This window comes from Scatophagus argus, chromosome 9, assembly GCF_020382885.2.
Source record: "Scatophagus argus isolate fScaArg1 chromosome 9, fScaArg1.pri, whole genome shotgun sequence".
Lineage (NCBI taxonomy): Eukaryota > Metazoa > Chordata > Actinopteri > Scatophagidae > Scatophagus > Scatophagus argus.
The window spans coordinates 8173424-8184468 of NC_058501.1; the positions used below are offsets into that span (position 1 = coordinate 8173424).

The 11045-nt window shown below is 39.7% G+C and overlaps 1 protein-coding gene across 2 annotated transcripts; it reads right to left on the reverse strand.

Annotated features, from left to right (window-relative positions):
• Window positions 1–1311: 1311 nt before the first annotated feature.
• Window positions 1312–10785, reverse strand: si:dkey-33i11.1 (B-cell receptor CD22). 2 transcript variants are annotated; one of them, XM_046399781.1, is made up of 19 exons: window positions 10325–10785; window positions 10157–10222; window positions 9307–9405; window positions 8875–8986; window positions 8637–8782; window positions 8398–8518; window positions 8179–8315; window positions 7840–7962; window positions 7473–7619; window positions 6860–6965; window positions 6344–6507; window positions 5674–5823; window positions 5352–5483; window positions 3900–3981; window positions 3617–3665; window positions 3330–3416; window positions 3061–3194; window positions 2511–2640; window positions 1312–2197 (listed from the first exon to the last, which is right to left on the reverse strand). In XM_046399781.1, exons 2-18 carry the CDS (start codon window positions 10203–10205, stop codon window positions 2538–2540), a joined length of 1941 nt encoding a protein of 646 aa, XP_046255737.1. In that variant the 5' UTR covers window positions 10206–10222; window positions 10325–10785; the 3' UTR covers window positions 1312–2197; window positions 2511–2537. The 2 variants fall into 2 exon arrangements, with proteins under 2 accessions (XP_046255737.1, XP_046255738.1); XM_046399782.1 differs by lacking the exon at window positions 10325–10785 and having other exon boundaries at window positions 10157–10286.
• Between the last annotated feature and the right edge of the window lie 260 nt (window positions 10786–11045).

The following is an 11045-nucleotide window of genomic DNA, read 5'->3' on the forward strand; positions in this document are numbered from 1 at the left end:
TTTTGGACAAAAAAAATTATTCATACGTATTCTGTCTTTATTCTCACGTGAGCTGATGAAGAGGATGGTCATATTGAAATCAGTATTTTGTTTTTGTCTTGTAAATATCAGTCAGTGTCTTGTTGTAGATGTTTATTTGAGGCACGTCACAAATGAGCCACAAATCTTAAAGCCAGGAGTGCAATAACAACCGTGATCATCTTCTCAGAAAATATCTTTCAGTGCAGCACATGATTCTCAAATTTCAAATACTAATGACTTCTCATCACATTTACTGGAATGAATGTGTAGCATTAAATACTAAAATTTCCCTTCTTGCTTGTACAGTAACATTTTCCATAAACCACAAAAATATATTTTAACAAATCTGTTTCAGATCACAGTGGCATCAGGATACGAAGCGTTTCCCAGACTGCAGGACAATGTACTCACACAATGAAAAATAGTGTTTTTTCATTACATTTATGCATAAAAATGATTTTTTTTAAGGGCAATGGAGATCATCTTGATTAAAACTCTCAATACTTTAATGGACTGTAAAAAGGAAGAAGATAGATATCCCTGAATGTGTATCCCACACCCGGCCTAATACAGGACGGGATGTGAACACAACACTGATTGTTAGCTTTGGACTAAACTTGTCCGACTTCCCACCAGTTCACTTTCTGAAAGAGAATTAATGTATGTACATTTATAGCACTTTTGGTGTGTAGTCGAGAAATAAATATTGTAAAATGTGAATTGTTGCACTGAGTATTGTATTGAAATAAAGCATTAATTAAAAACAACTTGCCCTCAGCCTTTGTATTATAATATCACATGTATTTGTCCACATCTTAAGTGTTAACTGGACAGACTGCAGTCATGAAAGGTTACACTGTAGTGTACAGCATCCCGAACACAACAGAGAGAAATAAGGACAGAAATATTCTCTCAATATACTGACTGGAGTACAGTCCACTGAAATATTTTGTCGTGACTTGCTTGTTTCAGTGTCTGAGTTACAGAAGCCACTGATTCTCAAATGTGTAGCTAAAATAGCACCATCCACTGGTCTTGCATTTGTAATTGCAACGCATGAAACAGTTAATAAATAGCTAAATAAGTAGTTTGAAAAGATTTTTGTGAAACTAACTTGTTGCAGTCATTTTATTTTCATCATAAATGATAATATTTCACTAGCAGTAGTACATTAGAAAAACAAAAACAAGAGAAAAAGAGAACATGTATACAATTCAAATGACTATTGTGCAAAGGACTGAACAGAAAGAAAACTATGTGCAACTTGATTTTTTCATAACACGTCTTTATTTCCACCATTTCTGTTAGCAATGCTTGTTAAACACCGTCAAGGCTTCAACAGAACAGGATTTATTGTGAGTCACTTTTGCTGAAATACAAGAAGTTTGAAGAGCGTAAGTTTGGTTGATTCAACTGAAACAATTTGTACTCGGCTTCTGTGAAAGAAAGTCAAAATCTCATTTTATTTCTGGTCTCAAATCATCCAAAAACCATTTACTGACTCCCTCTTATCTCAACACTGTTGTAATTTGTTCATGCTATCAAATGTTTGTGAGTGCAACATACATTTAAGCTATGGTTTGTTCTGTGTAATTGCTTGTTTTATTTTCTTTAGTGTAGCAACCCACAACATTTAACTAGCAATGAAAACAGTTCTGAATATTGTTGAGTACTGTGTGAAAATTCATATCAAATATTGTATATTGTTTATAGATGTTTTTCCACTAATATTGCTTTTGTAATGGAGACAATGGTGCTTGAATACAAATAATAATAACTTTTTAGTGGTCAGAGGATACAAATGATGCTGTAACAAAATCATACTGTGTCATCTACACCTAGGCCCTACTTGGTTGGGAATTTCAGTGTCAACTATCAACTAAAATGCAGCAGCAGATATCGATAAAAGCATTTCCTTTTTATCAGGCAGCACACTGTGGGAAGAAGCTTAGAAAAAAAAGGGAAAACACTTGCATCACAGTCAGGACCAGGACAACATGTCCCTATGTCCACAGTATTCCAAAACATGTCCTTATGCGGGGAAGAATCCATAACAACCTGTCTGACCCAGAACAGTGTAAGGCATCGTCAGAGCTCACAGGGAGTCGTTTCCTGTCCTCTCTGGGTGGATGGTGGTGAAGTGATTGGTTTACATGAGGAAGGCTGATGTGTTCAACTGAAAAATAGCAAAAGCAGAAACATGAATACAATTTGGAGCGAGCAGAAAACAACCAGAGATCTCAAGTAGCTTGTTAAGCTCAGCTAGTTTAAATCTCTTCATAAAACTGACTTAAATCTTATGGCTTTTTCTTAACTGATGGTAGTTGTTATAATAGATTTATTCAATTGCTCTTGTTTATATCTGGTTCTGGATTGAATTTACATTTACTGTATGTTTTAATTGTAAAGTACCCTGTAACTTTGCATTTGGAAGGTACACTGTATATAAAGTTAAAAAACTGTACCTCTTAGGTTTGTAGTTGTCATACCTGAGTTTTCTGTCTTTGTCTTCCTGGTCAGTGGCGAGGTTGGTGCAATAGAGTGTAAACAACTTTAGAGGAATCCTTTGGCTTCTTATCACCACCCAGTGGCAGATTGTGGACCTGCACCTGTTCTGCACTGAACCAACATCAACAACAAACAGAAAGCGTATGAGTTCATTTGGACATCTGACTCTGATCAAATCAGAATCACTGAAATGTTTAAAACTGCCAAAACTGGGATGAGAAATTTATTGTCTTCTCATAAACAGAAGAAGATGTTGGATATCACAAAAGACTGACAAGGACAAAGTAGAGACAAGGATAGTGAAGTGCAGGGAAAGTGATGATGGGAAGATGAAGAATAAAGCAAGGAGGACAATGTAGTTGTAAAATAAAATCTGTAGCATACAAGACATTAGACAGTAGTTGCTGCGGTCAACAGCCCTGTAGGGAGATGGTGTGGATGGGATACAGAAAGTGACAGTATGTAAGCAGAAAAACAGACAGAGAAAAGGAAAAGAGAAAGTGACAAAAGTTGGAGGGAGGAGGTGTGTACTTGGACAGCTTGGAGTAGTGGACAGTGATGTAGTTGGAGGCGGCACTGCGACTTTCAACTTCTGTGACTGGTGGAGCATCCTTGAGAGGAACAATGGCAGGGTGGGAGCTGTCACTCAACTCCTCTGGCTCCTCCTGCACACACGAGCGCACGCGCACATACACACACACACACATATTAATAGATAATTAGAGGATAATCGATCATTTATAATACATTGCCCTCTTTAAAGATTTTCAAATTGTGAAATTGTGTACTGAATTGCGTACCAGTATGTCAGACATCTTGCCCTTTCTCACTGGAAAGGTCTGTTGTGCTGACTCATAGAACATGGTGTCAGCTGTCACTGACGGGCGCTGGGGTCACACACATATGCAGACACACACACACAGACACACACACACACACACACACACACAGAGACACAAAAGAATAAAACTGAAGGTCATTTTTGATGACAAAATTGGCACATCATTGAAACTACAAGACAAACAAAAACTGAAGATGTTGAGTCATTTAAAGACAACTTAAAAGAACAGAGAAATAAACACTGTACCTTGTTTGCTACCTCTCCTGACTCCATGTCTACTCTGTGCATGTTCTTGCTATGAAGAGAAATGGACAATATGATTAAAAAAGCAAAAAGATAAAAAGCATATAAATAAACCATAAGACTTCAACATCCTGCAAAAAAAGTATTGGATAAGCTGATGTTGAACTCTGAAACAGGACAGGATTATTGTGTGTTCCTCATAAAAGCAATACATAAACATTTCATTTATTATGTGGAACAGTGGGGAAATACTCAGTGTAGCAGTGAGTAAATAACACTGTGTCACCTGATCATAATGGCCACTGTGAGAGTGATGAGTCCAGCTGATACGCCCACTGCTGATGCCAAGGCAATGACCTTAAGACGACCTGTCAGTGGGAGGATGATAAAGATTGTCTGCATGACTAGAAACAAGAAGAAGGGATCTGGAGCAAGGGTTAACATGAGATGAATAAAAATAGAAATGCAGCAAACCAAAAAAGAACAACAGACAAAAATAGAATGAGAGAAAGTGAGGAATGGGGAAAGAGCCGTGCATCATCTTGCAGGCGTCTAGACTTAAGACTTGTGTTTCCAGTTCTGACTTCCAAATCTAACTCCACTTCTTCAGCTGTCTAGACTCAAATAGTAGTTTTCCACAACACCTCATCACCCCTTCCTCTCCCCCTCATAGCGAGAGGGCTTTACATGACTCACCATGACTCATAGAAAAACAGTCAGAAACCATGAGACCATACACAAAGAAGCCTGAAGTTCAGACCTCATGCTGCGATAGTGACAGGGGAGGTTTCATCACTCAGCAGTTCAATCACACAGAAACCTATCCAAACATCCCTCGTGATATAATCTCAGAGACGCTCTTTTTTTGGATCACTGTAGGGGATAATCAGAAACATAGATGTAAAAATATGGCAGGGGTGTTTCACTAAGCTTATCAGTGACACCTCATCTCTTCCATTACACTTTTAAATGTGACTAAAGGTCACATTTAAAGAGAAAAGAGAAAAGCCATGGTACAACCCACCACAGTAAACACACGGGAGTGTCAGGGACCAGCTGTCAGCAGAGATGAACCACTGAAGGCCTTCAGATTGAGTGTGAATATAACTCTGACACCCTCACAACTCAGGAAAATCACCACATAAAAATTCCATTGCAATATTCTTCGTCTCAGACATACTTTCCAGTTTTCTTTCTTCTTAATGGCAGCTGATATCACTTTATTGAATGTATGCTACATTTTATGGTCTACGTAATGTAACTATTTTAGTGGAAAAAAAACCTCTCTCCCACTCTTCAGTTGGTGTTTACATCAGTCTTTAGGTTTGCTGGGGGCTCTGTGAGGCTGTAGGATATGTGTGAGTTATATACTAACAGGTATACCATAAGCTAACAATGACAGTGCTAACATGCTCATGTTTAGCAATTCTAATGTTTACTGTGGTAGTTCAGCATAGTATTTGCTATTTTGATCTGATGATGATACTAAATAAAAAGTCAAGTTATTACCAAAGTTATTACAAATAGATATTTGTGTACCACACGTCATAGCATGCATCAGGTAGCTTTTGGTTTCACTCACAACCATAAATGTCAACCTCACGATGGTGCTAGGGGAAAAGTCAAATGATCATCAAAGTCAGTGGGATTCATAGTGTGTACTAACAAACAGAAAAAAATTTTCTCGTAAACAGACAAGTAGTGTGAACGGAGTGTCTGTGCATGAATCATTATGTACCTCTGACTCGTACGGTGAGGACAGGAGAGCTGTGGGCTCCTATTCGGTTCCTGGCCTCACAGTAGTACTGACCGCTCTCTCCAGGGCCAACTTCTGTGAAGGTGAAGACAGGACCGGATTTGGTGCCCCATGCTGCACAGAAAGGCAGAAGATCTGCTTACTCTTCCAGAGAGTGTTGGAAGATATAAACCAACAGACAGTCCAGAGGTACACAGAGCATGACACCTTACTGATCACAAACATTTACCATAGGTTACACAGTTAGGTACTGATGATTTTGTAATGTTAACCTTGAGCGGAACCACATTTTTACGATGCTAACATTGTAAAGATCCCCCGTCCAGAGTTAAGCGGTGCCACGTGAAGTTGTCCACTGCTGGGTTGGCCTGACTGCTGCAGGTCAAGGTCAAAGGTCGGCCAGCATCCACCACACTGGAGGGACGAGCCAGAACTGAAGTGTTTTTAGGAGGATCTGGAAAGAGAGCATGAGAAAGATAGGAGGAGAGAAGAAGGTTTTGTTATGTAATTGGTGTTCTGCAGTTTTAATATCACAATAAAACAGGGGTATGAAGAAGGTTAGGGTTGGAGAGACCATGAGCCACCGGCTGTCTGAGGAATCTGAGGAAAACCCATGGCCAGATCTCATACTGATTACAATATACAGCACGTATTCAATTAAGGTTGGTTTGAGTTTTGTTTTGTTTTTTTTTTGAAAGACAAGTCTTTCCAGAATAGACACAGGGCAAAGTGAAGAGCAAGCTGAGACCTTAGTCTCAGTGTCAGCTGAGATTGAGAACGACAAATACAGCAAGGAGAGAAACTTTAATGGTATTGATTTGAAGTGCAGAGGAGAGGAGAGGAGAGATACTGGAGTATCTGACATATCCTTTCCAGCACTGTGACTGAATAACATGTCCTCAAATAAAGATCAGTATTTATAACAAACAGACAAACGTCACACAACACACACGAACAACACACCCACTACTTACAAAGGACAGTGAGTGTAAAAACAGGGGAGGTTTGGGATCCTAACCGGCTCCACGCTGAACAGTAGTACTGACCAGCGTGGTGAGCGCGCACTATGGGGAACGTCAGGTTCTGGAAGGTTCCTTTGGCCAGCACCTGGTCACCTACGATACGATACCAAGCATACCTACACGAGAGAGGATAGTGAAAATGATAATTAAGATAAAAATGATGGTCTTTATCTTTAATAATTGAATTTTATAACACTGGTGAATATCACAATTTAAATGTTGTTTTTTTTCCCCTGCATTGCCCAGTTATTACTTACAGCAGTTAAATTACAGTTAGGAATGTTAATGTCTGACTAAAAATAAAATATTAAGAATTTAGCTTTTAAAAAAATGCAAGAGTGATAATAATGACAAAAACAGCAGAAATGTGAAGAATCAAAAAGAAGAGCATCTTAAACTTAAAGGTCAGAACCAACATCATGTATTACTTAGTAGACTCCATTGATGATAAATTCAGAGATGTATTACCTGTTGGCAGGAGGGTAGGCATGGCTGATGCAGCTCAGGTTTACATATGAGCCTTCTCTGATGTCACCTTTAGCACTCACCACCACACATGTGTTTTTTGGAGCATCTGAAAAGGCATAGAGAGAGGAAAACAGGAGCATCACTGCTCTTACATTTATTTTTTTTATTTGAGGTTCAGGCCATGACACCACTGACCCCTTTAGAAGCTTCTCATAGAATGCATTAGGGAGGTCGCACTGGGGCCTGTGTGGCTAATGAAGCCAGCTTATCCAGCAAATCCTCATGCTGATGAGTCACGTCATTTTGATGCATGTTCCAACAGTAAAGGAATGAAAGATCAGCACTTTGTATCACTTTCTACTGAATCCAAATGGTGGAGTATTTTCAGTATGACAGAGTTGTTGCCTAATAGGTTCAACCCAGACTAGACAGACAGACAGGCAGATTTACACGACAGGACCTGAGATAGAAACACAGATAGACTCATTGTGGGTTCACAAAGGTTTTTCTTTTTTAAAGTTCTCATCTAAGATTCTGAACTGTGCACATGTTAGATGTTGGACAAAGACACTGTGCATATAATAACAAACAACATAAAATCCAGCAAACGTACAAGTGACATTGAGTAGAAGTGGTTTGGAGCGGTCTGTTCCCAATGAGTTACGAGCTACACAGACGTACTCTCCTCTGTCTGTGTATTTGAGGTGAGACAGGCGGAGCTGAGGCCTGAAACTATCTGGTATGCTGCCAATGTCCAAGTCTGGAGAGCAAACAAAGACACACATGCAGATTAGCACACATATAAATTCGCATTATATCATGGAACTTTTCCAAGGCTCCTCCAATTCCAGAGGAAATATCTAAAACGTCATCTTCACTTCACTTCAGTTCAGCTACAGAACAAAATTTACATTACAGTATGTGTAGCTTTCATCAACCGGTTAGCTCATATCTGCTTCACAGTCAGCGCTGTCCTGTACCTTTGAACCATGCAAAGCTCTCTACAGGTGGAGCTCCGTCACTAGTGCAGGTCAGGGTGACCGACCCGCCCTCTGACACCTCCCCTGCAGGGAAGACAGTGATGGACGTAGAGTGAGGACCATCTGGAGGGGAAGACAGTGACAACAGGTTGGGGAGGGGAAAAAAGGATATATGAGGCACAAAATATGAAGACAAATAGAACACAGAATAGGTGTAGTGGAGATAAAATAGTGCAAAATATAAATACGCTTGACACTTAACAACTTGATGTAGCCTCTGAAGCATATTTTTGTGAAAATTTTGTGTTTTGGTAGCCTTAGGTGGTTGTATGTACTCACGTCCCAGAGCCAAGGAGAGGGACGGTGACTGGACATTCTGTGGCGGGATTGGTCGACAGGTGTACGCTCCAGCATGCTGCTGGTCAAAGCGGTTGATGATCATCCACTTCTCATAGGAGCCAAGGTTTAGTCCGTTCCTGAGTACAGATAATCATATCACATCTACTGTGTAACAGACAACATATGTTACTAATACGCCTGCATGTACTTTGAACAAACCTGTACAATGCAAGGCTCCTTCCTGGTGCAGCACATCCACTGGCCCGGCAGCCTACAAACACAGTCTCTCCAAAGCCAAACATGTTGGCAGGCCTTGCTGGATGGGCCTGGACCTGGAGGTCTGAAACACACAGACATTCACCCATTCACAAAAACACTGCCTGCAACACTGCAGGACTGCTCTGACTCATTTTTGTCATAGCAAAGACATACAGCGGTTGTAGTTTGTATGGACCTACCTGTTACATCAAGGGTGATGGTGTTAGGTGAGGTCCATCTCCCCAGTGGCTGGTTTGTCTCAAACCTGAAGTGATAATCTCCTGCATCACTCAGCTTTACAACCCGAATCTGAACTGAACAGCTGGAGTAGCTGCCCCCGATGTAGCTGGAACCCATGACTCATTTGTCAGACATTTATGCATGATTTCACATTTACAGTACGTCAACTTTTAAAAAATCACCGTGTGTCTGTCCTACCGTGTACGTCCACGGTATGACAGGCTGATCTGGTTTGGGTCAGTGTGGTGAGCAAACTCCCTGCGACCTTCTGCAGACACACGGAACCACATGACCCGCTTCACAGTGTGACCTGTGAAGTTAAAGAAAACCACAGCAAAAACATCCAAACACATTCAAAATTATAGTAACTAATGCAAAGAACACTGCATGATGATAAGGATGCAATCAGAAATATTGTGTATATATTTTAATATTATTTATATAATACTATTTATTTTATATTATTTATATATATATAAAGTTCACTTTAATTGCTTTGAATGGACTTGGGCAACAACCAGAGCATTTTATGGCTTTAATAATCATTATAGATAGTTTGCACAATTTTTTATGTACAAAAAAATGAAATTACAAAATCGAAAATAGAAGGTTTAAGCACTGATTTGATACCTGACGGGTAGTCATAACGGCAGGGCAGAGTGACAGTAGTTCCTGCCCACACACAGATCTCCCTCCTAGAAAATGACACACTCCACCTGCTCTGGGTACCTGCAGGATAATTAAAAAAAAAAAAAGTGCAAACAGCAACACATATGCAACAAGTACATTTACACATGCAGAGTCAAAGCAAACAAACATAAAAACAGCTGCATTGTTTATGGTTTATGTTATGGTTTTTGTTGGGTTCAGACATCCATGGATATGACAGCCATCAGTACTGGCTGTCACAGTTCGCTTGCTGTATAAAACAGCTAACTAAAGGTTTAGGGAATACAACAGAAACGACAGAAACGTGTAACAAGGGTACATTTCAACCATTCACAAGTCAGGCCTTTTCTTAAGTGTGGCTCCTCAGAGAAAAACTTGTCAAACCACAGCTCTAATCAGCTCACAGAGTGACACATAAAACTGAAGCAGTGAGAAAGAGCCTTATGTGCAGCCGTGGTGTCGTCCTGAGCTGCTAACTGCCTGCCTGGCTGACTACTTTGCACAAAAGGCAATCAATACTTATAAATAACTTGAGTGTAAAGGCAAGGACACCTGGCTGCAGGACCTTATGTGCATATGGGATCCAATAAGTCTGCCATTCATTTGTTGACTGTCGTTTTACAGTATGTGTGACATATTATGCATCTGGAATACAATGTAAATATCTAACAATTAAGGAGCATGCACTTCATCTCTTCCCAATATATAATCAACATAACAATATACTTATTAACACCTTCCGCTTAAAGCTTTAAATCTAATGATGATTTAAAGCTATAATTGCTGATGTATTTTTGTGTTTTTCTCTTACCTGGTAAAGCTGTAAGGATGGTGCCCAGAACTAACGCACCTGCCAACATCTCTGCTGACACGAGTTCTGTAATGTCACCGGAGAAGGAGAAAGTCCAGGGAGACAGAGAGGTGAAAAAACAATTATCAAGATAAACAGCACCCAGATAAATAAATGTGAAACACTCACCCCTTAAAGTACCTTCATTCACCAGTCAGTCAGACAGACAGAACAGGGTTTGAGGGATGCGTGCGACCCGAACAGTGATGGAGGAGATTTTTTTGTAGAGAGTTGCATGGTGATCAGAGTCGGGTGGTAGGAGATGGGAGGAGGAGTGGAAGGGGCAGAAGGGGGAGGATGAGGAAGTGGTACATGAGGCTTTTTAAAGTAACTTCTATACTTCCTTAGAGTTAGGTAAAACTTTTACTGTTTCTATTTTCACTTTTTCCACTTCTCCTTCTGAAACTGTTTTTAAGGTCATTGTTGTGATGAGTCTTGTTTCCTACTCAGTGTTGCTGTGAAAATGTGACATCCTTATGTTTCTGCCACTTTCACAATGGTCTCATCTAACTGAATGTCATTAACCTGTAGAGCTGCAGAAACTGGTAATAATTCATCTTTGGTTCATCACTATGAGCAGCACCTTTCACATTAACCAATTCATTGTTCATAAAAAATATATTTTAATGCATTAATATATACTAATTAATAATATTATATTAATATTCATTCTGGTCACTAGACCTACACAGTATTCAGAGATCAAATCTGTTGCCGTGTAAAAGCGAATCAGTCTTCAGTCCTGTCACAGTGCAAAATTTGACTGTCATGATTGACTGATTGCTAAAAAGACAGACATGTATGTTTCATTTGTAAAATGAATTCAGGCCTGTTGGCGTACATTAACATA

Excerpts from the sequence above, each read along its gene's own strand:
- si:dkey-33i11.1 (XM_046399781.1), bottom strand. The coding sequence starts at position 10,205 with ATGTTGGCAGGTGCGTTAGTTCTGGGCACCATCCTTACAGCTTTACCA. Across the intron at positions 5,824-6,343 it reads TTTTACACTCACTGTCCTTT|ATCCTCCTAAAAACACTTCA; the intron begins GTAAGTAGTGGG and ends CTCTCTTTCCAG. Across the intron at positions 5,484-5,673 it reads GGACGGGGGATCTTTACAAT|CATGGGGCACCAAATCCGGT; the intron begins GTTAGCATCGTA and ends CTTTCTGTGCAG.